At 49.2% G+C, this 24,441-nt stretch overlaps 1 protein-coding gene across 1 annotated transcript in view; it reads right to left on the bottom strand.

The window, feature by feature from the left end:
* Window positions 1-20,520: 20,520 nt before the first annotated feature.
* The window catches only part of NOX5 (NADPH oxidase 5), a 36,476-nt gene continuing 32,555 nt past the window's right edge, over window positions 20,521-24,441 (bottom strand). Inside the window, exons 14-17 of the mRNA XM_048867339.2 lie at window positions 24,231-24,315; window positions 22,656-22,755; window positions 21,674-21,840; window positions 20,521-21,116 (exon numbers count right to left, since the gene is read on the bottom strand). Of these exons, the coding sequence (XP_048723296.2) occupies window positions 20,985-21,116; window positions 21,674-21,840; window positions 22,656-22,755; window positions 24,231-24,315 (484 nt within the window). The 3' untranslated portion in view covers window positions 20,521-20,984. The remainder of the gene's footprint in view (window positions 21,117-21,673; window positions 21,841-22,655; window positions 22,756-24,230; window positions 24,316-24,441) is intronic.

Below are 24,441 nucleotides of genomic sequence, written 5' to 3'. Positions count from 1 at the left end.
CATGTTTTATTGCAGTGTAGACATGCCCTTAGGGTCCTGGCTTCTGTGCTGCTTTACAGTCTGGTGCACGTATTTTGCTTAAAACCAATACTGATGCTGAATTAAAGCCCCCACTGAAATGCTTTGGAGGAGACTTGCCAAGGTACAAGAGTAGCAGTTCGGCTCCTCCTGACTGTCAATAGGTGTCAGGTGCCGACCTGCCATCTGTGCTTTTGATAGTCTCCCCTTTGTCTCTGTCAATTAAGTTACAGGCCAGGCTGCCAGAACAGGATGAAGCTGCCCAGCCATTCTATTATTAGCAGGATTCTTTGGAGTTATCAATAAAATATGACATGGCAAGTGGCAATGCATTTGTAGAGGGTATCGTAGTGCACCACATGCATTACTTATGGGGCCCTGGTTGCAACCCTTGGATAATTGAAGGTACTCTGGGTTTGGCTGCGTGCCACACAACACACCCTAATCATGCAGAAGTGGTAGGCTAATGCGTGTCCTGTTCTTGCTTAAAGGTGAACTGAAAAGCTTTCTGCAGCACTCCAAGGCCTGAATGCAGAGTTCTCTGTTTCTCCCGCAAGAGCTGCCAACACATTCATTGCTGCAGCAGAGACGGGGGACCTGGAATTTGGTTCCTGACAAGGAACGAGAACCTACAAAAGGGACAACCCTGCAGCTGCAATGGTGTCAGCTTTGTGGCCTACAGTGGTGCCTTTTTCTTTGGAGAGGTTGAGCTCATTTGGTTTCCTTGTTCTTGTAGTTCAGAGAGAAAGGGGAACATGGGCAGCTACTGGCCCTTCAGGTCCTGAGGGTCCGAGCTGAGGACATAGGAACAAAGGAACAACTTTCTTATTGTCATCAAATGGGCACTTGACTTTTGCCAGCAGGATTAAAAAACCCAATTGTTTTTTAATCATTGCTGATGGATACAAATTGCTTAATATGCCATACATGGGGCAGACCACACAGCTCCTCCCTTATTGATGTACAAGGTGCTGCAGTGTTCACCGGTAACAAATGAAACATGCCTGTGTACAGCAATGAGACTGCACAAAAAGTACAAGGGATAAGGCCATGCAAGTAAAGTGGTACAAGTCAGCCAAGATGAAGGCATTAGAGGAAGACTGTTACAGCCTACAATTCCCGTTTGTGCAAGGTCTCAGGCAACCCTTTTCAGACTGTGCATTGAACTCAGAGTTGGTAATTTCCTTGAGCACTTGGAAGTTGGACAGCAAAAGCTAGTAGAGACTGAGGGACCAAAAATATCTTGGGAAACCCCCAAACCATACCTAGTTTACTTAGACACAATCAACACTGTACAGGTGGAGGCCAACACAGTTAACATCCTGGGAAAGTCACCCCCTCAGAACAGACATCCCAGTGTTAGCCGATCAGCTCATCCTGACTTTGCAATGTTAGTCCAGATGCAGCATTTTCAGGGCCAGTTCTGGTACTTACACGAAGTGTAGTAGAACAGCATGGTAGCAGCGGTCCTGGGGCTCAGAGCCTGTAGAAGCTCCAAAACAGCTGAATCCCCTGTGCTGCACGAAGGCTTTGAAGGAATGGTTACGAGTGCTTACCACGTGTAGCCTGAAGACAAGCTGACCTAGGGGGGAATTTGGAATTGATTTGTTTAGCAGTTTACCAACAGCTAAGAGGAATACGCCAGAAGTCAGCCAGAGGCTCACCCGTCAGGGCAAGGTACTGTCAGTGCAAGCCAAGGGGCAAAGTCTTCAAGGCTTTGACAGATTACAAGACTATTGGTCAGATTTGGTCAGACAAATCCTTCAGCTTTACTCTGCTCATAATTCTCTCCCTCCGATGCTGGCCTGTACCTCATGAAGGGGTAGTTTTTGCAAGCATGGGGCATGAGAGGTGATGGAGCTGTGATGAGCAAAGTCAGCAAAGACATACGTGGGCACAATTACCGCTGCTGCTGCGATAGCAGTAAGGAACCCAGATGGAGAATGGAACATAAACACATGGGGCTTGGGGGTTTTAAAAATCCCTTGAAACCTGTTACTTGTCACCCCTGGTTAAATCCAACTGGCTTTATCTGTAGTGCAAATAAGCCACACACAGAGTCATATCCAGCCTTCTGACATCTGAAGAGTGGACTGACACAGCTCGGTGAATAGCATTTTCTGGGAAATACAGTTTAAAATGACCCCAGTTAAAACACCTACTTAGAGTAACCAAAACTTCATTGATTCTCGGGGCCTGGTCTTGGGCAGGGAAAGCTCCCAGTGAAGCTGGGAGCTGAGGGGTCCCAGTTAGCAGCAGGGGATGCAGACCACAAAGAATGTACTTTCATCTTTAAGCCTTTGGCTGTGTTGACAAGATGATCAGAAGACTTTTACTACTCCAGGGCGATTAAAAAACCCATGTATTTTCACGAAGTCTTCCTCGACGGTGATTTCTTCTTCATAATAGTTGCAAGTGCACCGTGATGGTAATTTAATGTACAGTATAATGTATCTGAATGCATGTCTCCCAGTTAACCTGGGAAAAGGCTGTACAATAAAACCGTGTGGAAATTACTGGAAATTAAGCTAATTAAAAGTCAAGGTAAAGTTCACAGCTGGCAATGTGTCCACTTTTAATGTTACATCAAATAGCTTAGCTTTAAAGCATCTGGCTCCTTCACATCTTCATTTCTCTCTCTGCATTTACTGAGGCTTTGATGTCCTCTGATTAGGGGGTTTCTTCTCAGCTGCTGTCATACACACACACACACACACACAGCAGAGAGCCCTATGGGGAGAGAGAGAAATGCTAATTGGGCAAGTGCAGACCGTCCTCCTTTCCCCATCCCACCTGACTTGTAGCTTAGCACATTTTGGTCAGAGCGGAAACACCCTGCCATCACCAGCGCTTGCTCTTTGCTCAGCGAAGGCTCCACCCTCAGAGCTTCGTGGCTTTTCACGCCTGTTAGAACGCTAGACAGCTGGAGTCAGGGTCCCAGCACTTGTGCAGTGGGTCTCAAATCCGACGGCCGTGAGATACATGGCGTTTCTTGCCAGCATAACCCAACCTGAGCAGACGCGCACTCTGTAGCCACTGAAAATGACCGACAGCAACCATTTCTTCCCTGCTCCTATATCAACGCTGACACCAGAATGGGGATTCCCATCAGCCCCCCGTTTCTCGTGAGACGGTGGGAGTGGAGGAGGGCAGGGGGAGCCTGTATTTGAAAAGGTTATTGTGCTGCTCAGGAAGAAAACAAGCATTGCGAGCGTTTGCTGAACATGCAAGAGATCTAAAAATGCTGAAGCCTCAAATTACTGGATAATCCAGGGGCCGTGTCCCCCAGAGTCCCTCTCAGTTAGGCACAGAAATCTCGCCGGGGTCATTCTACTCCTTCCAGGTGAGATGACAAATTCAACACATCCCCTCCCTCTCTGAGGCAGACGATATTTTTTGCAAGCCAACCCTTGTGCCCTGTGAGATTCACACCTGAGCCCCGCACTATGGATTCCCCTGGGCCCCAGCACTTCATGCTGGGCATGGCTCTGCGGAGAACACCCATTGTGTTTGAGACGCTGTGGCCGCGAAGGTGAGACAGCTGAGAGAGAAACCCCGCTCCGCACTGGGATGGGAGCATGGAACCAAGTGGGTAGAGTCACTGGCAGCCATTCAAAGTACAATAGCAGAAGAATCCCATGTGACAAATGCTCATCATGTGACTGAGTGCATTTCTGGAAGGTGCTCTGCTCAGATCCTAGGGCAGGGAAGGTGGTCCAAGAACCTAAGCAGGACAGAATACTCTAGTGGTTGAAGGATTTTTTTTTTTTTGGTCATCCTCTCACAAAAGCCAAGACAATCAAATCATTCACCACGTCCTTTAGTAGAGAACGGTTAGAAAACCCTTAGAGCCCTCAGCAGCATTTGGTGTCCCCCAGTCCATCCATGGAGTCAGTAGTGCAGGAAGTCTCCTTGTGGCCGAGGCACTTAAATGATTTTCTGCTGTATGGGTTTCCCCCGGTTACATTATTTATTAGATGATCGGCAGGTCCTTATGTTGTTAAGCTGTCACTATATTGAGTTATTTTCTTTTCTTTCTCAGAACCATCAAGACAATCAGTTAAGACTAAATAGATGCTTGTGAAATAGATGAGATGCAACAGCAGCGATGAGCAAGCACAGCCGAGCGCTGCTGCAGATACCTTCATTCCGGTATGTCTTCGATTTGCTTTTTTGCTTGGCGGGGCACTACCTTGGCCACACATGCTGGGTGGATGCAGAAACTTTTACTCCCCAATATATCTGGGCGCCTCCTCGTGGAAATGGTAACAGGTCTACGACTACGGCAAACCATATGTAGCAGGAAAGAAAGGGCACCCCACTATGTAAGACTAATGTCAGGGCACAGATCTGGCAAGGGCTTAGAGCCAGCTATTCTCACTGAGTTTCCTGTTCCATTGAGAGCTCAAGGTGCTCAGCACCTTGCAAGATTAGAGGACTGGAGCTAAAATCTTGTCATGAGGAACTGAGCTGGAAGATGGGAGTCGATGGTCTATCTGTGTGTGTCCAAAACCAAAACGTGTATGGGGAACATATCAAAAAGCCCATTCTGCTGGCTGGGCACCCTGTTAGCAGGGAGAGTCTCATCTATTGACTTCAGAACACACCAACCATTTCCTACAGAGAATAACATTTTAAACTAAATTTAAAAAGACAGCGTGTTCTATTTTCTCTGTGACATGAAGAGGAAGACTCTTTAAAAATTCAGTTAAAGTCACCAGAAATCAGATTCCAGCTCTGTCTCTGGAGTGGGTGGACTTCACCCAGCCATTAGCTGTGAGAAATGCCATCAGAGACTTCCTCTGTGTAATAAGAACAAGCAGTTGCTTGGAGAGCTCAGTGGATTAACAGAGCTGTGAGAAGGCAGAGAATTTCAGTGGGGAACTGTCTGTTTCCGTTTGGGTGATTTTCTGACCCTGACATTTCACTGGTCCATGAAGTTTCAGCACAATGGTTTTTTCTTCTCCTGATACACATGAAAACACAGAAACCCTCCCACCTCTCACTGGGAATTTGGTGGACATGAAACGTTGCCCATTGTAAGCCAAGAGTCAGGGTGGGGATGTGTTCAGTAGCTGGCGTGCTGCGAGAGCTGCCTGCCATGCTGTTCGTAGTCATCTCATTGTTACCTTGGGCTTCCCCCCGTCTGCTGCATGCACCGGTTGTGTTTTGTGTGACACTCACATTGTCGACTCTTTGGGAAAGGGACTGTCTTCTGTGCGTGTGCACAGTGCCTGTGGCCTCTGATCCCAAACTGGGCTGCTCAGTTTGGCTGTCACACAAGACAATCATTCTGCTGCTGCTATTCCTTCGCCAAGTTTCCTCCCTCCCACTTGAGACAGCCCTGGCTCTCGCACACGTGGTCTGTAACCTTACTACAGCCACACTGCTCTACCCGCACAGCTCCCCGCGTTAACAAGCGAGAGCCGCAGTAAATTAACTCCAGCACTTTGCCAGCTTTGCATTATACAAGAGAGAGACATGGGATGAGCGTGATGGAACTGAGGTCAGGAGGCAGGACAGAGAGCTAAGCCTCACTCAGCAGCAAACGCCAGCAGCAGTGAGACAGAACAGAGAGGCTGAGCTGAGAATGTGCCTATGTGGAGTGCACAGTATCTGCCTGCCTCCAAACGCAAGAATGGGAGGTGTTCAATGAAATTAAAAAGATGGGAAATTCAAAACCAATACAAGGAAGTGTGGTGATTAATCTGTGGAACTCACTGCCACAGGAAGTTGTTGAGACCAAGAATTTAGCAAGATTCAAAAAGGGATTGGGTATTTATATGGAGACCAAGAAAATCCAGAGTTCTAATAGTTAATGGCAAAAAATTTTGGAAGGGATATTAAACCTCCTGCTTCAGGGCTTAAGCCAACTTCTAAATAATCGAAACCAGGACGAGACATACACAGGGGTTAGATTATCCCACCTCTGGTACGGCAGGGTCCTTACAACTCCTCCAACACACCTGACAGGATAAGGGACTAGATGGATCTGGGAGCTGATGCAGCTTAGCAATTCCCATGTTCAGAACAGCAGCAGACAGCAAACCAACCTCACCTGTAGGAGCCCAGCATGCCCACAGCTCTTCTGATTCATGTAGGATGTACAGGCAGCCGCAGGCGTGACAGCAGCTCCCAGTGCAGTGATCCTACGCTCAGCCAGGAGCAGCCGCAGCTGAGTTAGATGGACCTTTGTGCCCATCCCCAAGCTAGAATCCTCTCTCACTCCTGCCCAGGTGTAGCCAAGGCATCTGTGTGCTTCCAGCTAGCGCGGCACTGGACAGGGGCTTAGAGGCCAGATGGTGGGGCAGGAGGTTTAGGTGCTCCAATGACCTCCAGCATTCGTGCTGGCCGCAGTTCTCCCCTAGTAAGCCAACCTCACTCAGCAAAGGCGCCTTAGGGCAGCAAATCCACACCTGTGTCTTAGAATGATCCTAGGACCCATAAGTGCTACCTCTTATGCAGCACTTTTCATTGCTAGAGTTCAGAGTGCTTTACCAAAGGATTGCAACACCATTACCCCCATTCTACAGAGGGGGAAACTGAGGCGTGGGGTGACTTGTGCAAGGCCACCCAGCAGGCCAGTGGCAGAGCCCAGAATAGAAGTCAGCTCTCCTGAGTCCCGTCACCACTAGGCCACACATGGGGAGACCACAAAGGTGTCCAGTTTAGATCAGCAAACCTATGACTGGACACACAACCATATTGTCTGCCCCTCTGCTGGGCTCCGAGACCTCCGCCAACAATCCCATCTCTTACCTATTGTCCTCTTTGGAGAAAATCCCAGTGAGCTTCTACCCCTCCAACAATTGCTGGAGGCAGGGCCTCCGCTCCACCCTCTCTCAGCTCTAACTCCTTGCTACTCTCACCAGCTCGCTGGGGAAACACATGCCTCGAAGCTCTTTGGAGGGGGTGCTAAGGAAACCTCCCTTCTGAGGCCCCTCGAAACAGCAGAGCTCGAAGTTCTGTTCGTGGCTGGCTCGGGCAAAGCCCAGAAAGCACAGCCACTTCTCTGGGAAAGTCAGATCAGCTTCCCCTGACTCCTGAGCACACGGGGCAGGCTAAGCCAACCAGCCACCCACCTCAACGATCACGTGACCAGCTGTACGAAATGCAGAGCTGCAAAGTCACAGACCCAGGGCACTGGGATGAAAAGGTCCCTCTGGCTTTGAGTGAGAGGCGATCTCTCACAGGAGAGAGGCGCTGAAGGTCCCTTATTCGTTCAGTGGGCCAATCATTAAAGCCCAGGAACAACCTGTGCTCACAGGCATACAAAGCCTCCCCAGTACAACACTGAAATGCACCAGCACTTGGCCTCAGATACAGACATCCTGATATTAGGGGCTTTGTCTTCTCTAGACTCTATTCCAGCCTACCTTCTGTCCTGATTTTTCACACTTGCTATCTCGTCACCCTAGCTGGGCAATATGTTTCAAACACATTTGCGGGGGGGGGGACGGGGGGACGGACGGACACGGACATGGCCTGCTTTAGATCAATGAAGATTTTTGCAAATGTTCCATTTCTTTATTGTCAAAACCAAGAATTTTTTCGGGGGCTGGGGAGGGAGGGAGGGAGAGGGAGATGCTTTGTTTCCCCCCCTTTTGGCCACTTTCTTTACAGTGGAAAATAAAGAGAAAGCAGGGAAGAGCAAAATCAAAGCAAAAAGGGGAAGATACACCCCAAACTTCCAAAAGGGAATATTTTCCAAAAAAATGTTCAAGGAAACTTTTAAATAAACCAACCCCCTTCCTTCCAGAGCCCAGACTGAAGAATGAAAATGATTTCACCCCAAATCATTGCCATTCGCAACCAGCTGCAGCCTCGGAATTCTCACAGACGGCCGGAAAAGGGGGCACAAAGGCTTTTGCACGTTGACAAAACTTACATTCCTGCCAAAACTAAAGCACTATTAAATCTTCCTCTTCTTAGAAGCCTCCAGCTCCAAACCAGGGAAATGCTGAATGCCCCAAGTTTTGCTGTGTGAATTTTGCACAACTCTTTCCACCAGAGCGTAGGGGATAGTGCTTGTGGCGATGGGAGGAAGAATCTATGTAACCAAGTCTGAAAGCCTGACTATTTCACTCTCATTTTAAATCTCTGCAGGGGTGTTTTAACTTTTCCTTGCTGAGATGCCTAGCAGAGGCAAGTAGGACCAGGCAGTGCTGAGAGGTATGATAAACACCCAGAAGATGAAAGCATCTGGAAAGGGGGGAGAGAACATACGTGTCCTGTATTCATGGTGCTGCGGCTAATGAGACAGCAGAGTTAAGATTCGAACTCCTGCAGCTGACATCAAAGGGTCAGTGATGTATTTAAAAAGGAGAATGAGGCCTGAAAGCTCGCCCGCTGTTCTCGCCACAAAACGGAAGCTTCTGTGAGTAAACAAAGCATTCAGCAAATGTAAATAGCACTGGCAAAACGAGGAGCTAATGGACCCAGAGTCAGATTTGCAAGAGGAGGTCACTGTAGACAATCTATGATTAGGCTGGGCTAGAACTGATCATAGAATCATAGAATCATAGAATATAAGGGTTGGAAGGGACCCCAGAAGGTCATCTAGTCCAACCCCCTGCTCGAAGCAGGACCAATTCCCAGTTAAATCATCCCAGCCAGGGCTTTGTCAAGCCTGACCTTAAAAACCTCTAAGGAAGGGGGGGGGGGGGGGAGGTTTAGATTGGATATTAGGAAAAACTTTTTCACTATGAGGGTGGTGAAACACTGGAATGCGTTACCTAGGGAGGTGGTAGAATCTCCTTCCTTAGAGGTTTTTAAGGTCAGGCTTGACAAAGCCCTGGCTGGGATGATTTAACTGGGAATTGGTCCTGCTTTGAGCAGGGGGTTGGACTAGATGACCTTCTGGGGTCCCTTCCAACCCTTATATTCTATGATTCTATGATTCTAAGGAGATTCTACCACCTCCCTAGGTAACGCATTCCAGTGTTTCACCACCCTCTTAGTGAAAAAGTTTTTCCTAATATCCAATCTAAACCTCCCCCACTGCAGCTTGAGACCATTACTCCTCGTTCTGTCATCTGATACCATTGAGAACAGTCTAGAGCCATCCTCTTTGGAACCCCCTTTCAGGTAGTTGAAAGCAGCTATCAAATCCCCCCTCATTCTTCTCTTCTGCAGGCTAAACAATCCCAGCTCCCTCAGCCTCTCCTCATAACTCATGTGTTCCAGACCCCTAATCATTTTTGTTGCCCTTCGCTGGACTCTCTCCAATTTATCCACATCCTTCTTGAAGTGTGGGGCCCCAAACTGGACACAGTACTCCGGATGAGGCCTCACCAATGTCGAATAGAGGGGAACGATCACGTCCCTCGATCTGCTCGCTATGCCCCTACTTATACATCCCAAAATGCCATTGGCCTTCTTGGCAACAAGGGCACACTGCTGACTCATATCCAGCTTCTCGTCCACTGTCACCCCTAGGTCCTTTTCCGCAGAACTGCTGCCTAGCCATTCGGCCCCTAGTCTGTAGCGGTGCATTGGATTCTTCCGTCCTAAGTGCAGGACCCTGCACTTATCCTTATTGAACCTCATCAGATTTCTTTTGGCCCAATCCTCCAATTTGTCTAGGTCCTTCTGTATCCTATCCCTCCCCTCCAGCGTATCTACCACTCCTCCCAGTTTAGTATCATCCGCAAATTTGCTGAGAGTGCAATCCACACCATCCTCCAGATCATTTATGAAGATATTGAACAAAACCGGCCCCAGGACCGACCCTTGGGGCACTCCACTTGATACCGGCTGCCAACTAGACATGGAGCCATTGATAACTACCCGTTGAGCCCGACAATCTAGCCAGCTTTCTACCCACCTTGTAGTGCATTCATCCAGCCCATACTTCCTTAACTTGCTGACAAGAATACTGTGGGAGACCGTGTCAAAAGCTTTGCTAAAGTCAAGAAACAATACATCCACTGCTTTCCCTTCATCCACAGAACCAGTAATCTCATCATAGAAGGCGATTAGATTAGTCAGGCATGACCTTCCCTTGGTGAATCCGTGCTGGCTGTTCCTGATCACTTTCCTCTCATGCACTTTCCTCTGATGTGGCCTTACACCCGAGATCTGGATCTCCTTGTGGTCAGGGCTGTGCAATAGAGGCAGCTCCTGCCCCAGTCTGCCATCTAAATAGACAAGAAAGGGGGCCGAGGCAGAAGCTCAAAGAGGTGAAGTGACCTGCCCCAAGGCTGCAGCAAAGCAAGGACTGGAGCCCAGGTCTGTGGAATCCCATGCCAGCCCCTCTTCCACCAAGCCATGTACAGCGAAGTCGCTACTCGGTAAGGTACGTTTTTAGAGTAACCTGTATAGCTCCCCACTGGTTTCATCCCTGCTATACTCCACGGGAGATTTCACTCAGCTCTTCCCCTGGCAGGTGTGTGCAGAGTGACAACCCAGTGCCAAGCTCCATTTCATTGCTCCGGCTTCCTCCGCTGATGAGCTATTTTCCACATTGTTTTCTGGCAATCGAAAAAGAGGCTCCTGTGTCATGGCACCTGCTCTGGGTGAGATTTATCGTTCCCTCCCCCAGGACGGGCATCCGAAACCAGCCAGCTCTTGAGCTCCGGTGACACTGTCCATTAGTCACGGCGCTAATCCAGTGGCCAGGAAGCGTACATGGGGTCTGAGTTCAGTATTTCCAGGCTGTGAAGGCTGGGCTCCGGGCTGCACGCATTTACGAGTGTCTGACTTGTAGTTACCCGTTACGCAGGAGGGACTATGCACCCCGTAAGTGACCCGTGAGTTACTATGCAGCTGCATAAGACCTGCCTAGAGGGATGAAACCAATAGAGTTCTCTAGTGGCGATACTGAAAGCATAATGCACCGAATAGAGACTTTCTGGATAATATTTTAACCATCCTGTAGCATTTAATAGGGAATTATGGCCCTGATCCTGCAAACACACCTGTGAGTGACTTTAAGGCACATGAGCAGGGTTACTTGCCTGTATAAGCATTGGCAAGGCTGGGGGCCAAAGGGACTGATTTTCAATGGTATTTAGGTGCTTGAAGAAGCAGGTAGGTGCCTAGCGGGATTCTCAATGCCTAGCGCTTCTGAAATCTCCACCTATTTGCTTTTTGAGGCACCTTCACCCCATTAACACTCTGGCCCTAAATGCCTACTAGAGAACATAAGTACGGCCATACTGCGTCAGACCAATGGGCCATCTAGCCCAGTGTCCTGTCTTCCAACAGTGGCCGACATGGGCGGTGCGTGAACTGCCCATTCAGGGAACCTAGACCCTGGTCCTGCCCCTTCTGCCCAAAGCCCCATCTCTCTCCTCCCCCCTCTGCCGAAGCCCCGAGCCCCCCACTGTGGCCTTTGGGTCACCTGAGGGCCCCCAGTCAAAGCGCCGGCCAGGTGGTGTGGCCCCCAGCCCCGGAGCGGCAGGCAGCATGACCACCGGCCCTAGCCACCCAAGTCCCAGCTACAGGCCAGTATGCCCTAGCCCCACCCCAGCCTGGGGGAAGAGCGGGAAGCAGGAGGGGGGCCTCGGGGCAGAGCATGGGCAGGACCACGTTTGGCTGTTTGGGGAGGCTCAGTCTCCCCTGGCCTGTGATACCTGCCACCCATGGTGGCCAGTGCCAGATACTTCAGAGGGAAAGAACAGAACCGGGCAATTATCAAGTGATCCATCTCCCGTCGTCCAGTCCCAACCTCTGGCAGTTAGACGCTTAGGGACACCCAGAGCATGGGGCTGCATCCCTGACCATCTTGGACGAGAATTCAATAGGTGGCTTCAAGAATTCTCTAGGAATGGTATCCTTCTCGATACAGAACTTTCCATGAGGGCTCCATTGTGCACACCTGGGCTCTTAGGTTCCTACCAGCTGACATCATGTGCTGGTCTTTACTGAACCAAGGAAAGATCCCATTTCCCAATGTATCTTCTTCAGCCAGCACCTTCATATTTCTTGGGGTCAGCCTGCATGCCCTTTATAAAGCATAGAGCGTTTCTTGTTTCACTAGTTTATAAACAAGTAGACAAAAAAGCCCATTTCCCAGGACTCCAGCAGTGCTCCTGAGAATGAGGCCTGAGGTAGATGCTAACACACCCTGTTTTACAAGGTTTTCATTGCCTCTTCCAGCATTCGAGTGCAAGCACTTGAAGTGCAAAATACAGCAGACTCAAACGAAGGCTTTTTCTCTGGTCCCTTATTCATGCTATGTAGCCGCTGGTTGAGATAGTGTATTATATTTGTGTACCCTTTAGGCAGTCAGATCAATTATAATCAATTATGCATTACCCCTTAGCTCACTGCAGAACCGCAGCCTCCAGCTGCTTCCAGCTGTGTCTGTTGGAGCAACAATTCTAGTCCCTTGGAACAGCCTTTCAAGACGCCCCTCCCCATCTTTAGGAGGAAGTAATAGTCTGGCGCTGGCTGATTGATGGCTCTGAGTTAGGTCCTCCCGAGGTCTCATTAAAACAGGCCCCATTTAAAAACGGGAGGTGAGAATGGCCTATGTCCCCTCCTCTTTCCCATTCTTCGTGCCTGGAACTGGCTGCCTTCCTGCCCCCGGCTGTGCCTGAGATTGTAACTAATCAGCTGCTGTCACAACTGACAGCAGCGTGGAAATCTTTGGCCACTTACAGGAACATGCTCTGGGTGGCCCATGAGCCCTCTCCCCTGTCCACATCCCCGACAGCCACCGGATCAGACCTGACCCCAGCTAGAAAAAAGCCATGGTCACCTCCACCAAGTATGTCTGTCTCCCACCTGCCTTGGTTCTGTTCTTCCTGCCTGTCTCTCAGTTCCAGCTTCCTCCCAAACATCCCCCCAGCCGGCGGCCTTTCGCTGGGTGGACGACCTGCCAACTGGGTCCTTATTCTTAAATCCACCCCTGCAATCTGACTCCTTGGACCACACCCCAGAGTGATGGGAGTTCTACTGAGTGGGGAGTGCAGGCTCCAGACTATAGACAATTAGGGTTGCTCAGGACACCTCCAGTAGGGAGCAAAAACGCCATCTGCAGCATTTGAGGACTCTGTGGTTTTTCTGCACCCATTCCTGGGGGGAGTGGGACTTTGCACTGGCTCTGTTAGGACTGGAGAGCGGCACCTTTCATCAGCCATCTCCTGCCCGGATGCTGCCGTGCCAGCCAGGGCTCCATCATCACGTCTCTGCTTCAGCTTCGTCTCTCTGGGTGGAGATCAAAGACTCCACAGGCTGCCTGCAGCCACTGCTCAAGTGTTCGGAAGTGTTTCCTCTCTGCATATTTAGTCAAATCCTACAGGTCTGCATATTTAGGGCTGCATATTTAGTCAAATCCTACAGGTCATGAAGCATGGTTCACAAATTTCAGAGTAACAGCCGTGTTAGTCTGTATTTGCAAAAAGAAAAGGAGTACTTGTGGCACCTTAGAGACTAACCAATTTATTTGAGCATGAGCTTTCGTGAGCCACAGCTCACTTCATCGGATGAAGTGAGCTGTGGCTCACGAAAGCTCATGCTCAAATAAATTGGTTAGTCTCTAAGGTGCCACAAGTCCTCCTTTTCTTTATGGTTCACAAAGGTTGCCATCTACAGAGCTCGGGACATTACTGCAATTCTGATTTTTATCCCCCTTGAGTAACTGACTGTGACATTTTTGCATTTTACTCCAGAGTGCTGCTTTGAATAATAACTTGGGGAGAAAGGCTTAATTTTCTGTTTCATAGTCACTTACCCCTTTAATTCTGCTCACTCCAGTCTCCGCTCCTCTGCTTCTTCTAGCTACAAAAAGCAAATGTGCTTTTTTTGTTCTTTGTAGATGAAAGGAAGGGAATTCGTCCAATTTCATACGTACAGAATCAGGAAGAAATTACCTTGCAAATTGTGCTCTCGGGGCAGAGTTGAAGTCCCTGGTGAGATGCGTGGGAAGCATATGCACTAGCTGAATGCGTCACACGATACCTGCCATTCACACAGAGCCTTATTCCCAATCCCCTTAAATGATCGGCTTTCTCTACATCTGCCCACACCAAGCCCATGTGAAGCCCAAGTGAAGTAAGAAGGCTGGCTCACACACATCCTCCTATTTTTGAAATGTATTTTAGAACAATACTATGGGCCATGTGAATTCTGATCCACGGGCCAATAAAACAGACCGGGGAAATGTGGGACTGAAGATACGGGGCCCGATTCCCAGGTGGTGTAAATCAGCAAGGGAGTTGTGCCAAGTTGCACCAGCTGAAGATCTGTCTCAGCTTCCAAACTGAGGTGAGAACAATGTTAAAAGGGTCAGAGCTAAAGGCCTGGGAGGGCAGGAAGTCACATGTTGTGTTTCATGGATGATGCACAATAAGTATTGGCCACTTAGCTTGATGTGATTTTGATCCACCCAAATTCCACTTCATTGACAAAATAGCTGAGTTCAGACCCCAAATCTGAAGAAACATGTATTTTGTCCTGTTTCCATGGAAAGCCGATCTTTTAGAAGGGGAAAAAAAACCCTAATTTTTGCTCCATTTGGCTCAAAACTAGGCCCATTCCCTTTTTTTGTTCTAAATATTTAGAAACCATTACAACATTTTCTGCAAAAAATGGGCACAGTTTTCTGTTTATAATTAAGGCCCCAGTCCTGCAGTTGGATCCAGGTGACCAGCCCCTTGCAGCTGCTCTGATGCTCACAATGATGGAGACATTGTCCACGCTTTCATTCAGACCTGGAGATGGCACAATGCATGTACACAAGATAATAATTGCAATCAACACAAGGGGTTGTGCATTTCTGAGGGTGCTCAGCACCCTCTGTTCCCACTGGCGTTCATTGGGATTTAAGGGGGCTCAGCAACACTTCCCAGATGTGCTCAGCTCTTAGCAGTCACAGGCCCTGCTCCTGTAAGTGAACACAGCAGCCTGGTTCCCTCTCCCATGTAAAGTCCCGATGAGGGCAGTATGACTCAGTGCAGGGATAAAGGTCTGTGCTGGCCCTCTGCAGGATTGGGGCCATTGGAGCACCGGTGCGCACTCTCCCTTATAAGAGCCCAGGACCGATATTAACCAACCAGTCCTCATACAACCCCAGAATGGAGACACAAGCCCATTCTGTAGTTGGGGTAATGGAGAGGTTCAATACTGCTTGGGATCAGAGCCCCTGAGTTGATGGGTCTTCAGCAGAATCTGCACAGATCTCAGCAGATTGGGGACCAGAGCCCCTGCTTGTTCCTTGGAGAGGCCCAAACTTCCTTGGAGAGGAATTCTCAATGGGGCTCTCACAGGAGTTCCCATGGGGCAGGGAGAGCTCCCCTCCTTTGGAAAGTAACTCTCCCTGATCCCAGCCAGAACCTTCCAGGCCAGGGGCTTGGCTCACACAGCTCCAGGCAGGTGGCTACATGGAGCTGTCAAGCTGACTCAGCGTACAACACATGGTGTGAGCAGTCCTTCACTGGGAATTAGTCTAGCCCATTCTCCAGCTAACGGGCTGTGACGGCTGCCTTTCCGCTCAAGGAGAGAGCTCCAGCTTTCTCTTGAACCTTCCCGTTACAGTTTACGTTTTGTTCTCCCCATGGATGGTTTTGCCATCAAATAAATGTCTCAACTGAATTCATCTTATTTTTTAAAATGAAAGCGTCAGCATATTGGCCAGGCCGATCATAAAACAACAGATAAATCTGCCAGGAAATGCAGTTTAATATGAGTATTTGTTTAGAATAGCAATTGTTCCCTCGTGGGCCGTTGATTATAAAGAGAACATCTACCGGACAGTAGCAGTCCCATATCTTCCTTTAGCTAAAGGTTTGGCCTACTTGGGTTTCTATGCGAAACATTTCTGGCAGATGCATTTAGAAGAAAATGAGATTGGCTAGCATTACTAAAAACAAACCAACCCCTTGGAATATGGGGCTGTTTTATGCACTCTAAGAGGAGCTATACAATGTTTATTAATTATTAATTATTATTATTATTATAGGGGACAGAAAAGCAAAGGTCTGTTCCCATAGACACAGAGAAGGATAAGACAAGAATGGGGAACAGGGAACCGAGGGCACCAAGAAGACCAGTCGTGATCTGTTGCTGTCTGACCCGAGGTGCAGAATCTCTGATCGCAGCAATCCCACATCTCCCTTCCACTTGTCACGACCGGGCGATCAGGTCAGAGGCCAGGGACAGCACTGAAGGTCCGAGCTGGAGTCAGGAACCAGGAGTCTGTGCCAAGGGGCAGAGCCAGGGTCGGGAACCAAGCACCGAAACCAGGGGCAAAGCCGGAGTCAGAGTCCCAGTACAAAGCCTAGGGTTGGGATCAGAGTTGCAGTTTAAGGGTGAAGGCTGAGGGTCAGAGTCAAGCCTGGGGGGTCTGAAAGTGAGTTAAGAGAAGCAGCTAAAGCTGGCAGGGAAGTCTGCCTCATTGCAGACACCTCCTGGAACGCCTCCTGGAATAAAAGGGGGCCGTGAGAGACGCTGTCAGTCCGGCCAGCTGAGGTGATTCTTCCCGTACTGGTCTCAGTAATCATGCTTACGGCCCTATCAAGGCTGCCGGGGAGTGGTGTGGAGGTGTTGACCGACTCGCAGACCCGCTCTAGTCCCCGCAGAACTTCACATTGCTGGAGCTCGGCCTGGGGTGATGCAGGTCTATTTCTTGTCCCTGGGGGCGCTGGAAGGCGAGGTGCTTTCATCCAGACGGCATTTACAACCCTGTGAAAAACTGGCTCTGAAAGATCCCACCCTGGGCTCCCACAGCTACCCTCTGGCTGGGGGCATGGGGTGTCGATGCTGCAGCCACCTCTGCTGCACTGGCTTGTGTGCAGAGAGCTGAAGGGCATGCTTCCCACGTGGCCAGGCCCAGCCGGACGGGCGGGCGTTTTGTTGTGTTAACCCACTATCTGCCGTCAGTCCACACAGGGCAGGGAGCGTGGGCACTGCTCGCCAGAAACACATCAGAGCCACCCCTGTCAACAGGCAAGAGGAGTTAAACTGGAAGCCCCCTGGCCTCTGCCCAGGGAAACACCTGCCAGCAAGGGGAGCAAATTCTCGAGCTGAGGACTATTCACTGAGAACACCTTTCTGCCTGGCACTAGTAACAGCAGCACCTAAAGGCATCAGCTCAGATCAGGGCCACAATGTGCTAGGTGCTGTATAAATACATGGTAAGGGAGGCCTTGCTCCAAAGAGCTTCTGGTCTAAATAGACTATGCAAAGAGTGGGAGGGGAAACTGAGGCACAACATGGGGAAGCGACTGCCCAAGGTCCCACAGCAGAGCAGTAAATAGGACCTAGATCTCTTGAGTCCCATCCTGTGCCCCACCCATGATGCCTCCAGAGAACTAAACCTAGGGGCAGGTGAAGTGACAGCGTACCTGACAAGGAGCATATGGGATGACACTCCCGTCCCACGCAGTATTGTGCACCTCCCTCGGCCATTCCCAGGACTGCTCAGCACCTCGCAGGACGGGGCCCTTTGTATCTCTTATACAAAGACGTTGACAAAACAGTGCATTCACAAAAGGGCTGGGTGCTCCTCCCCCTGCCCACACCCCAGTCCTCCAAGCCAGCATGAGGCCTTTTCACTGACCCACCAGGTTCCTCTGCACAGCATGGAAGAAGAGAGCTGAGAGTTTAAACCCACAAAAATGACAAGCCCAGCTGAAGGGGAAAATGCTGTGATTCTTCTTTGGAATCCAGCTTATTTAAACCACACAGGAAAGGGCTGGGCCTGCCCTCTTTCCACAGACAAATCTCCCATGGGATTGGACACTATTGTTATTTAAAATGCTCACAAGGATCCAGGGGCTTTTACCAGCACATTGCTACAGGGGATAATTTCCCCTTTTCTTTTTACAGAGCTGTACCAGTGCTTTGGTTGGCAGGTCTGCAGCACCCTCTTGTGGCTGAAGAATTCACCACTGGCAAAGTTGCTTTTTTTGTGTTTCTGGGTGACGCGTCAGGGTGAACACCACACCCTCGCCTTGCTCTGTGTCACGAGCTGAGACAATCCATGTTCAGCTCGAAAATTATTGCAGGGGCATGTGTAGCTGCATAGGGCGAATGCTGTGCTCCCGTCGCACCTCAACAGACCCGGCAACTTAATCCCGTTCCTATAGAAATACGAATGCTGGTCAAGGCGACAGAATCAAGAGGTTAAGAATAAATTAGAACTGAATCCTTAGAGCCAGACTTCGGCCTGGACGCAGAAAGGTACTTAATCATATGCTTCACTTTAAGCGTGTGAGTAATCACATTGACATCACTGGGACTACATATGTGCTTACAATTTGGCACGTGCTCACACACTTTGCTGGATCATATATATATAAGATTTGGTCCTTTCCTCTATAATGGGCTAGACCAAGCCTATCAGAAACATCCAGGAAGTTATAATTTGACTCTGATTCTGGGTCTAAATGCCATGAATTATGCTCATCTTTTAATATGTGATTTCATTCACAGAAGACCCATTACAACACTATTTTTACAGCGATGGCAGGGAGCCGTGACCAACATGTAAGAACACCAAGTACAATACTGTCTCCAGTGCTCTCTATCAAAAATCCGAGGACAGAGTCTGAATCTGAGCTGAGGCTGAGAGACCCAAAGTCAAGTGTTCCTAACGTTCAAGGGGGCCTACATCCAAAATGCAAGAGAGGGTTGAAAATGTTCCATCAAAATAATGTTTTTGTCCGAAAATGGCTGTTTGATGAACCAGACCATTTTGTGGGAAAATGTCCATTTTGCTAGAAAATTTGTAGGTTTTCGTTGACACACCCAAACTCTAAAAAATGAAAACATTTTGGTTTGTGGTAACCGAAAGCTGGAATTTCTCAGATTCTGGGTTGTCAGTTTTTCACCAAAAGCCAAAAAAAGTAAAAGAAAATTTTCAACAGAAATGGGGAAAAAAACGGTTTGGTCTAAATTTTTCTTAGGGAAAAACAATAATAATTTCCCAACCAGCTCCTCCAAACACAGAGATGGGCTCTGGCTGCCATGTTCACAGCTGAATCTTGGGCTGGACTTTCCTAAAGTTCCCAGGATTTCAAGGTCCTGTGCTCAGCTCTGGGCTGCAGTCAGAGCTTCACCCTTGGTAAAAGACCTCTGAGGACGTTATGGGACGAGACCGGAGATTGGCAGCGGGGCACAAGATGAGCGTTCAGAGTGGAAACCCGAAGTGGCAGCTTTCTGACACTTTCACAACCATGTGGGGAAATCCACTTTTTGATGTTGCTTAAGCGCCAAGCTTTTCAGCCACCAAACCGTTTGCAACCCCACACGCAAAGTGAAACTGACTAACGATGATCCAGCACTTTGTGCTCAAAGAGTTTTGAGCATTTAATATTATGCTGAAAATGTTACAAGCCCCACCCAGAATCCTGAACGAAAGAGACTCATTCAGCTTTTGCAAGGTTTGTTCGCCAATGGCTCCCTCAGTCTCCTTACGGTTCTGTGTCTCCCTTTTCTCTTGCATTTCTCCTGGCTTTGGCTGCACCCCTGTGTTTCCTGGGAAACACCGAAATCTCCCCAAATTCGAGCTGTCTCCCCGAGACATAGCCAAGATGGAACCAAGAGTAAAGCAGTGACATGGTCCTGTTGGAAAAGGCTAACAAGCTGAGTGATGACAAAACTGCAACCAACTGCCCTAAGAGCAAACAAGCTGCTTGTCAGTTCACGCCTGTCTGGGCTCTAAAAACAGGCATTTCCAGGCTTTGTGCTGTGATATTCTAAACTAGCCGAGTGGAAGAAACTCTAATTCATGCTTTGATGTCAGTTTGGACACAGACAAACAAGCTTATTTACTCCATCAGGCACTTAACCCATTCCTAAACTGCCGACAGTGAGCCTGCAGTGAGACAGTGAGCTGCATCTCTGTGCCCCCCGCTCAGGCTGAATCGTGCGCTCCTCGGAGCAAGTTTGTTCTTCATACTTGTCTGTCTGCTAAGGCCACTTTGTGCACACTGGCCTCAGCACGGCCTGAAATGCTCGGCAGAAATTGCTCCTGCCCAGGGGAACGCTCTGCTGTACTAAATCTGGCAGGGGTGGCTCTGTTGCAGGGTGTGTGTGGCGGGCTGCGGACAGTCAAGGGGTGGGACGGAACTCTGCTACGACTGATCCTCCGCTAGCATAAGGTAGCTTTGCACAGGGGCAGCTCTGTCTTGTGCCCGGGCCAGTCGACTGTAAACCAGGCTTCCTGTGGCCATCCCTCTCCACTACAGAGAATCTGGCCAGTGGGTTTATTTTCTTGTAATGTTTCTTATCAGCCAACTGATAGTATTTAGAAATAGGCCCGAGTCCTGGACCCCAAGCTCCCCTGACCTTTGGATGGGCTCAGAAGCCAAACCCTGGTAAAGATCTGAATTTTGTTCCCAGGCTGAATCAAAACCCTGGCACTGAAAATCCTCAAACTGGGGCACTTGGACTCTGGATGTGTATTTTATGGCTTGCCCCATCTCTGCTGTAAGCCGACAATCTCTTGCACCATCCTCTGAAGCATCTGGCACTGGCCACTGCCTGAGGTGGGATACCAGACTGGATGGAGAACTGAGCTGATCCACTCTGGCAACTCCTATGTCCCTAGTCTTTTATGAAGGTCTGTCCATAGCTACCAAGGGGCAGTAAACTCCTAGAACTGGTGCTGCCCCACCCTCCCCTTAAAGTTTCCACATTTCCTCCCCAAAATGGGAGCTTTATTCTTCATGACGGGGGCATCCTACCCCAGTTGCACACCACGCACAAAAAAGAAGCCAAAGTGGTTATTTGTGCTCCTACTGGGACTCAGCTGGAGGTGCTAGACACCAGGTTCAGCTGAACACAAGCATGCTTTATTTATGGGAAATGTTTAGACCATGCTTTGGGCAAACAGTACATTCCCACACATACAATCAGAGAGGAAGGTAAAGAAAGCTCTCTTGTAAGTATGATGCATGCGCCAGCAATTACAGAAGGAAACACCTAAGCTACGCTTTAAATCACCTGCAGGAAGTGGATTCTAAACACAGCCCTCCGGGCTGCGGAGAAAGGCAGCGATGGACAGAAAGAGATCATTAAAAATTTTCTTTGAAAAATCTGAAGTTGAAGTGTTCGCAGTGAGCCTTGACTACCTTGGCAAGAGCCGGAGACCCGCAGAAGAAGACTTGGACTTTCCCTTTATTTTCCTCTGCCATCCTGTGGAACACCTGACATGAAACGAAAGCAGGGAGGAGAAGAAAAGAACAAGGTCTGTTTTAACATCGCGTGGGACCACCATTAACATGCCCTTGGTTCACGAGCTCTCTTTCACCACAAAGCTAAGCAGGTGGCACACCAAAGCACCACCTAGGGAGGTTCTTTTCATGGGTGGCCGTTAACAATTACGAGGGAGGGTGGCTTGTTTCCTGGGCATGGATAAGGGGACGATGTAACAAAGTCTTAAACAGTAGACATGAAACTTGAAGCAGCAATCAAAGAACTCCCATAGAGTTCCCACTTGAAGAGCCACCAGAAACCCTCACTCCTCAGGCATCGCTTTGAGCTCCGTACTCAAGCCAAGCTCCCGTTGACTCTAACAGGAACCTGCCTGGTTGAGGAGGCAGAGACTGGGCCTGGAGCGCCAGACTGAGCTCACTGACACCGTTGTAAATACACACACCCCACTGACTACTCTGGAGTTACTCCAGCATTACCTGGCTCAGGTGCCTCCCCAACAGTGAAGCAGGCGGACGCAGTTTGTTAATTGGGTTTCAAGGATCGTTACCTTGCTCCAGTCAGGGCGGCCTGGTTGGGTTCTGGTCCTCAGTCCTGTGATAGAGTCTTTCTTTTCCTTCTTCGCCAGCAGATCTAAAGCCATCTGCAGACCAATAGCCTTCATATCGTTCTTACTGAGCGCTGAAGTCATGTACAGGTGCATCTCTAGAAAACGGCCTGTGCATTTAAGGGAAAAGCAAAGTGACAGCTGAGCATCTGGAGTTCAGTTTGTTAGTGCAGAATTACTGACCAAGGCTGGCTCAAAACACATTGCCACCAAAACCTCAGCTAGCAGTACACCTGTCCCTGGGAAAATAGGCAGAACATCATGTCACTTTAGCCAGACAGACTCTCTTTAGGTCTGTACCCTGGCCTGATGTTCTAGGCCACTTCCCCTAGGTAGGAGAGTCTCCCACCAATCCATAGACCCCGACTGTATCTGCCTTGTTTCGCTCGTGGAGAGAAGATGCTGCCTCTGGAAGTGGGGACTGTATGTGGTCGGGACATGTTATCAGAAGAACAGCAGCAGCTAGTACCATGAAGTAGCAAAGCAGGGTTATCTGGTGCCAGTGCCAGGCTTCCCACCCAACCATTCGCACAGAGTTCTCCTGCCAGGAGCACGGCAGTCCAAGCAGGGGAAGGAGTGTAGTGGCGGCAGACAGGCCACACTTAAGTCAGGTCCAGGAGTGCCCCCCTTGAAAGGACCTGCCAAGAGCCTGTGGAGTGTAGCCTCAGTGAGCTTTGATGGAGCCAGGATTGGGACACAATGGTTGCAGCTCACAAATCCCTTCCCGGCTGCCTCTTTTCCTGTATTTGCAGATAGGCCAATCACATGACAATAGGGACAATGCAACATCTACTGTGTTACTAAAGACACTTGTACTCTGCTGGGGGGCATGTGTCACGGAGGCTGAGGTCAATAGTATTCCTACATGCCCACTGGAATGGGGGACGGAGGGATTCACTAGCAGAGCCGCCTGGCTTCCACTTACCTTCCGGTTCCTCATCAGTCTGGTCCATTTCCAGCTTTGTGAGCAGGCTGACAAACCACTCAAAGGACTTCTGGTCTCGGTTGATCCAGATGAAGTCAACCTGAAAACACGATCTTTGCTTTGGTGCCAGTGAGCCACACATTTACATACCAAACTACGAATCAGTTGACTTGTTGGTGTTTGTGCCTTTTAAAGCCCCCAGCGCGGCTCTTTGCAGACTGGCAAAGCGACAAGGCCCCAGTCCTCAGCGGCTCTTGGTCACATTAGACAAGGGACAGACAGTTGTGGGACGGAGCCAGGTTCTAATTCTGTCTCTGTCTGGGCCTTTATACCACGTTCATCACCACTGGAACTGGTGAAGGAGCAGGATGGTTAGCAGGCAGCTCTGGAGTCCCACAGACTGGGCCAGTTCAGCCTGAGCAAATCAATGTAGCTTCACTTACTCTAACGGGGCTATGCCAACTTATGCCAGCTGAGGTCGGACCCATTGCCTGGGAGAGTGGTGTATTCAAACGTGTATTAAAATTGTAAACTATCACTTTTAATTTTCAGGGGTTTCCCTGGTACTGCTTGCGAGCACGAGGGCTCTATAGGGAAACATGCAATCTGGGAGCAGTCAGTCAGTCTGCAAACAACCAGCCTAGAGCAAGGTGGGGGAAATTGTCCTCTCTGCCTTAGGGAGCAGCTTGCTTTGTCTCTCTCTGCTCTGGATTCTAAGAAATAAAGTTGTGTTACATTGAAATCTTCCAGAAAGAATATTTTATGTTTCTATCTAATGCCTCTGTCTGTATGCCGTGAACATAGCTCTAGGGCAGTGGTGTTTGTGCATTTATTATTTAGTAAGGATGTCTCTGAGTGGAGGACAAGGGTCTGGAGACCTCTTAGCAGAGGTGCATTGAAGGACCCAAACCCTATAAATGATTGGATGGTTTATACCTCTTACATTATTGTTACAGTTACAACATAGGCGCCAATGGTTTCATTATGAGTCTGCTGGCATCCCTATCATAATCAACTGCAGTGCATCCAAAAGTACATTAGCCCCTCTTGACTTAAACGGGGCATTATAAGTCTCAGCCTGAGGCCAGGTCTACACTACCACTAACTCTGGTGTAAACTTACATCACTCAGGGGTGTGAATAAGCCACCACGCCCAAGCAACATAAGTTGCACTGACCTAAGTGCCAATATGGACAGTGCTATGACATAACTACCATCTCTCGTGGAGGTGGATTTATTATGCTGACGGGAGAGCTCTCGCCCATCGGCCTAGAGCGTCTTCACCAGACCTGCTACAGCTGCACTGATGCAGCACTTCTACTGTAGACAAGCCCTGAGATACAGTTTCTGCAGCAAAAAGCAGCTATTGTTGCATTTTAAAAGTTGGAGCAGTGGTTAGAAGTCGGTAAGCCAGCAGACCCTCGGACAACACAACGCTGGGTCCCGGTCCGGGAAGTTGCTCTGCCCAGGAGCAAACTGCACAGAGCAGCTCACAAGATTTCCCGCAAATATTTACTACCAGCAGTCAGGTCGTCGCTGGGAAGCTTTGAGTTATCCCTATAAGTAGGAGCTCACCTTCCTAAGCTTCATTTCGTCATCCTTGAGGCTCTCAGACCATGAATAGCCACTGCGGGGATCATTTTGTTTTCTCATGCGATACCTAGAAGAATGCAACAGAACCCACATGTGGTAACAAGGACGGTCATGCCAGCTCTTTAGCACCTCCCCGCCCCTTGCTCTCAGCAGTGAAAACTCTCATGAGAAAGTCATTAGAGCTGAGTCATGT

Source organism: Caretta caretta, chromosome 10 (genome assembly GCF_965140235.1).
Source record: "Caretta caretta isolate rCarCar2 chromosome 10, rCarCar1.hap1, whole genome shotgun sequence".
NCBI lineage: Eukaryota > Metazoa > Chordata > Testudines > Cheloniidae > Caretta > Caretta caretta.
Note: the sequence above shows the minus strand (reverse complement) of the source record. Positions and strands in the feature narration are given on the sequence as shown.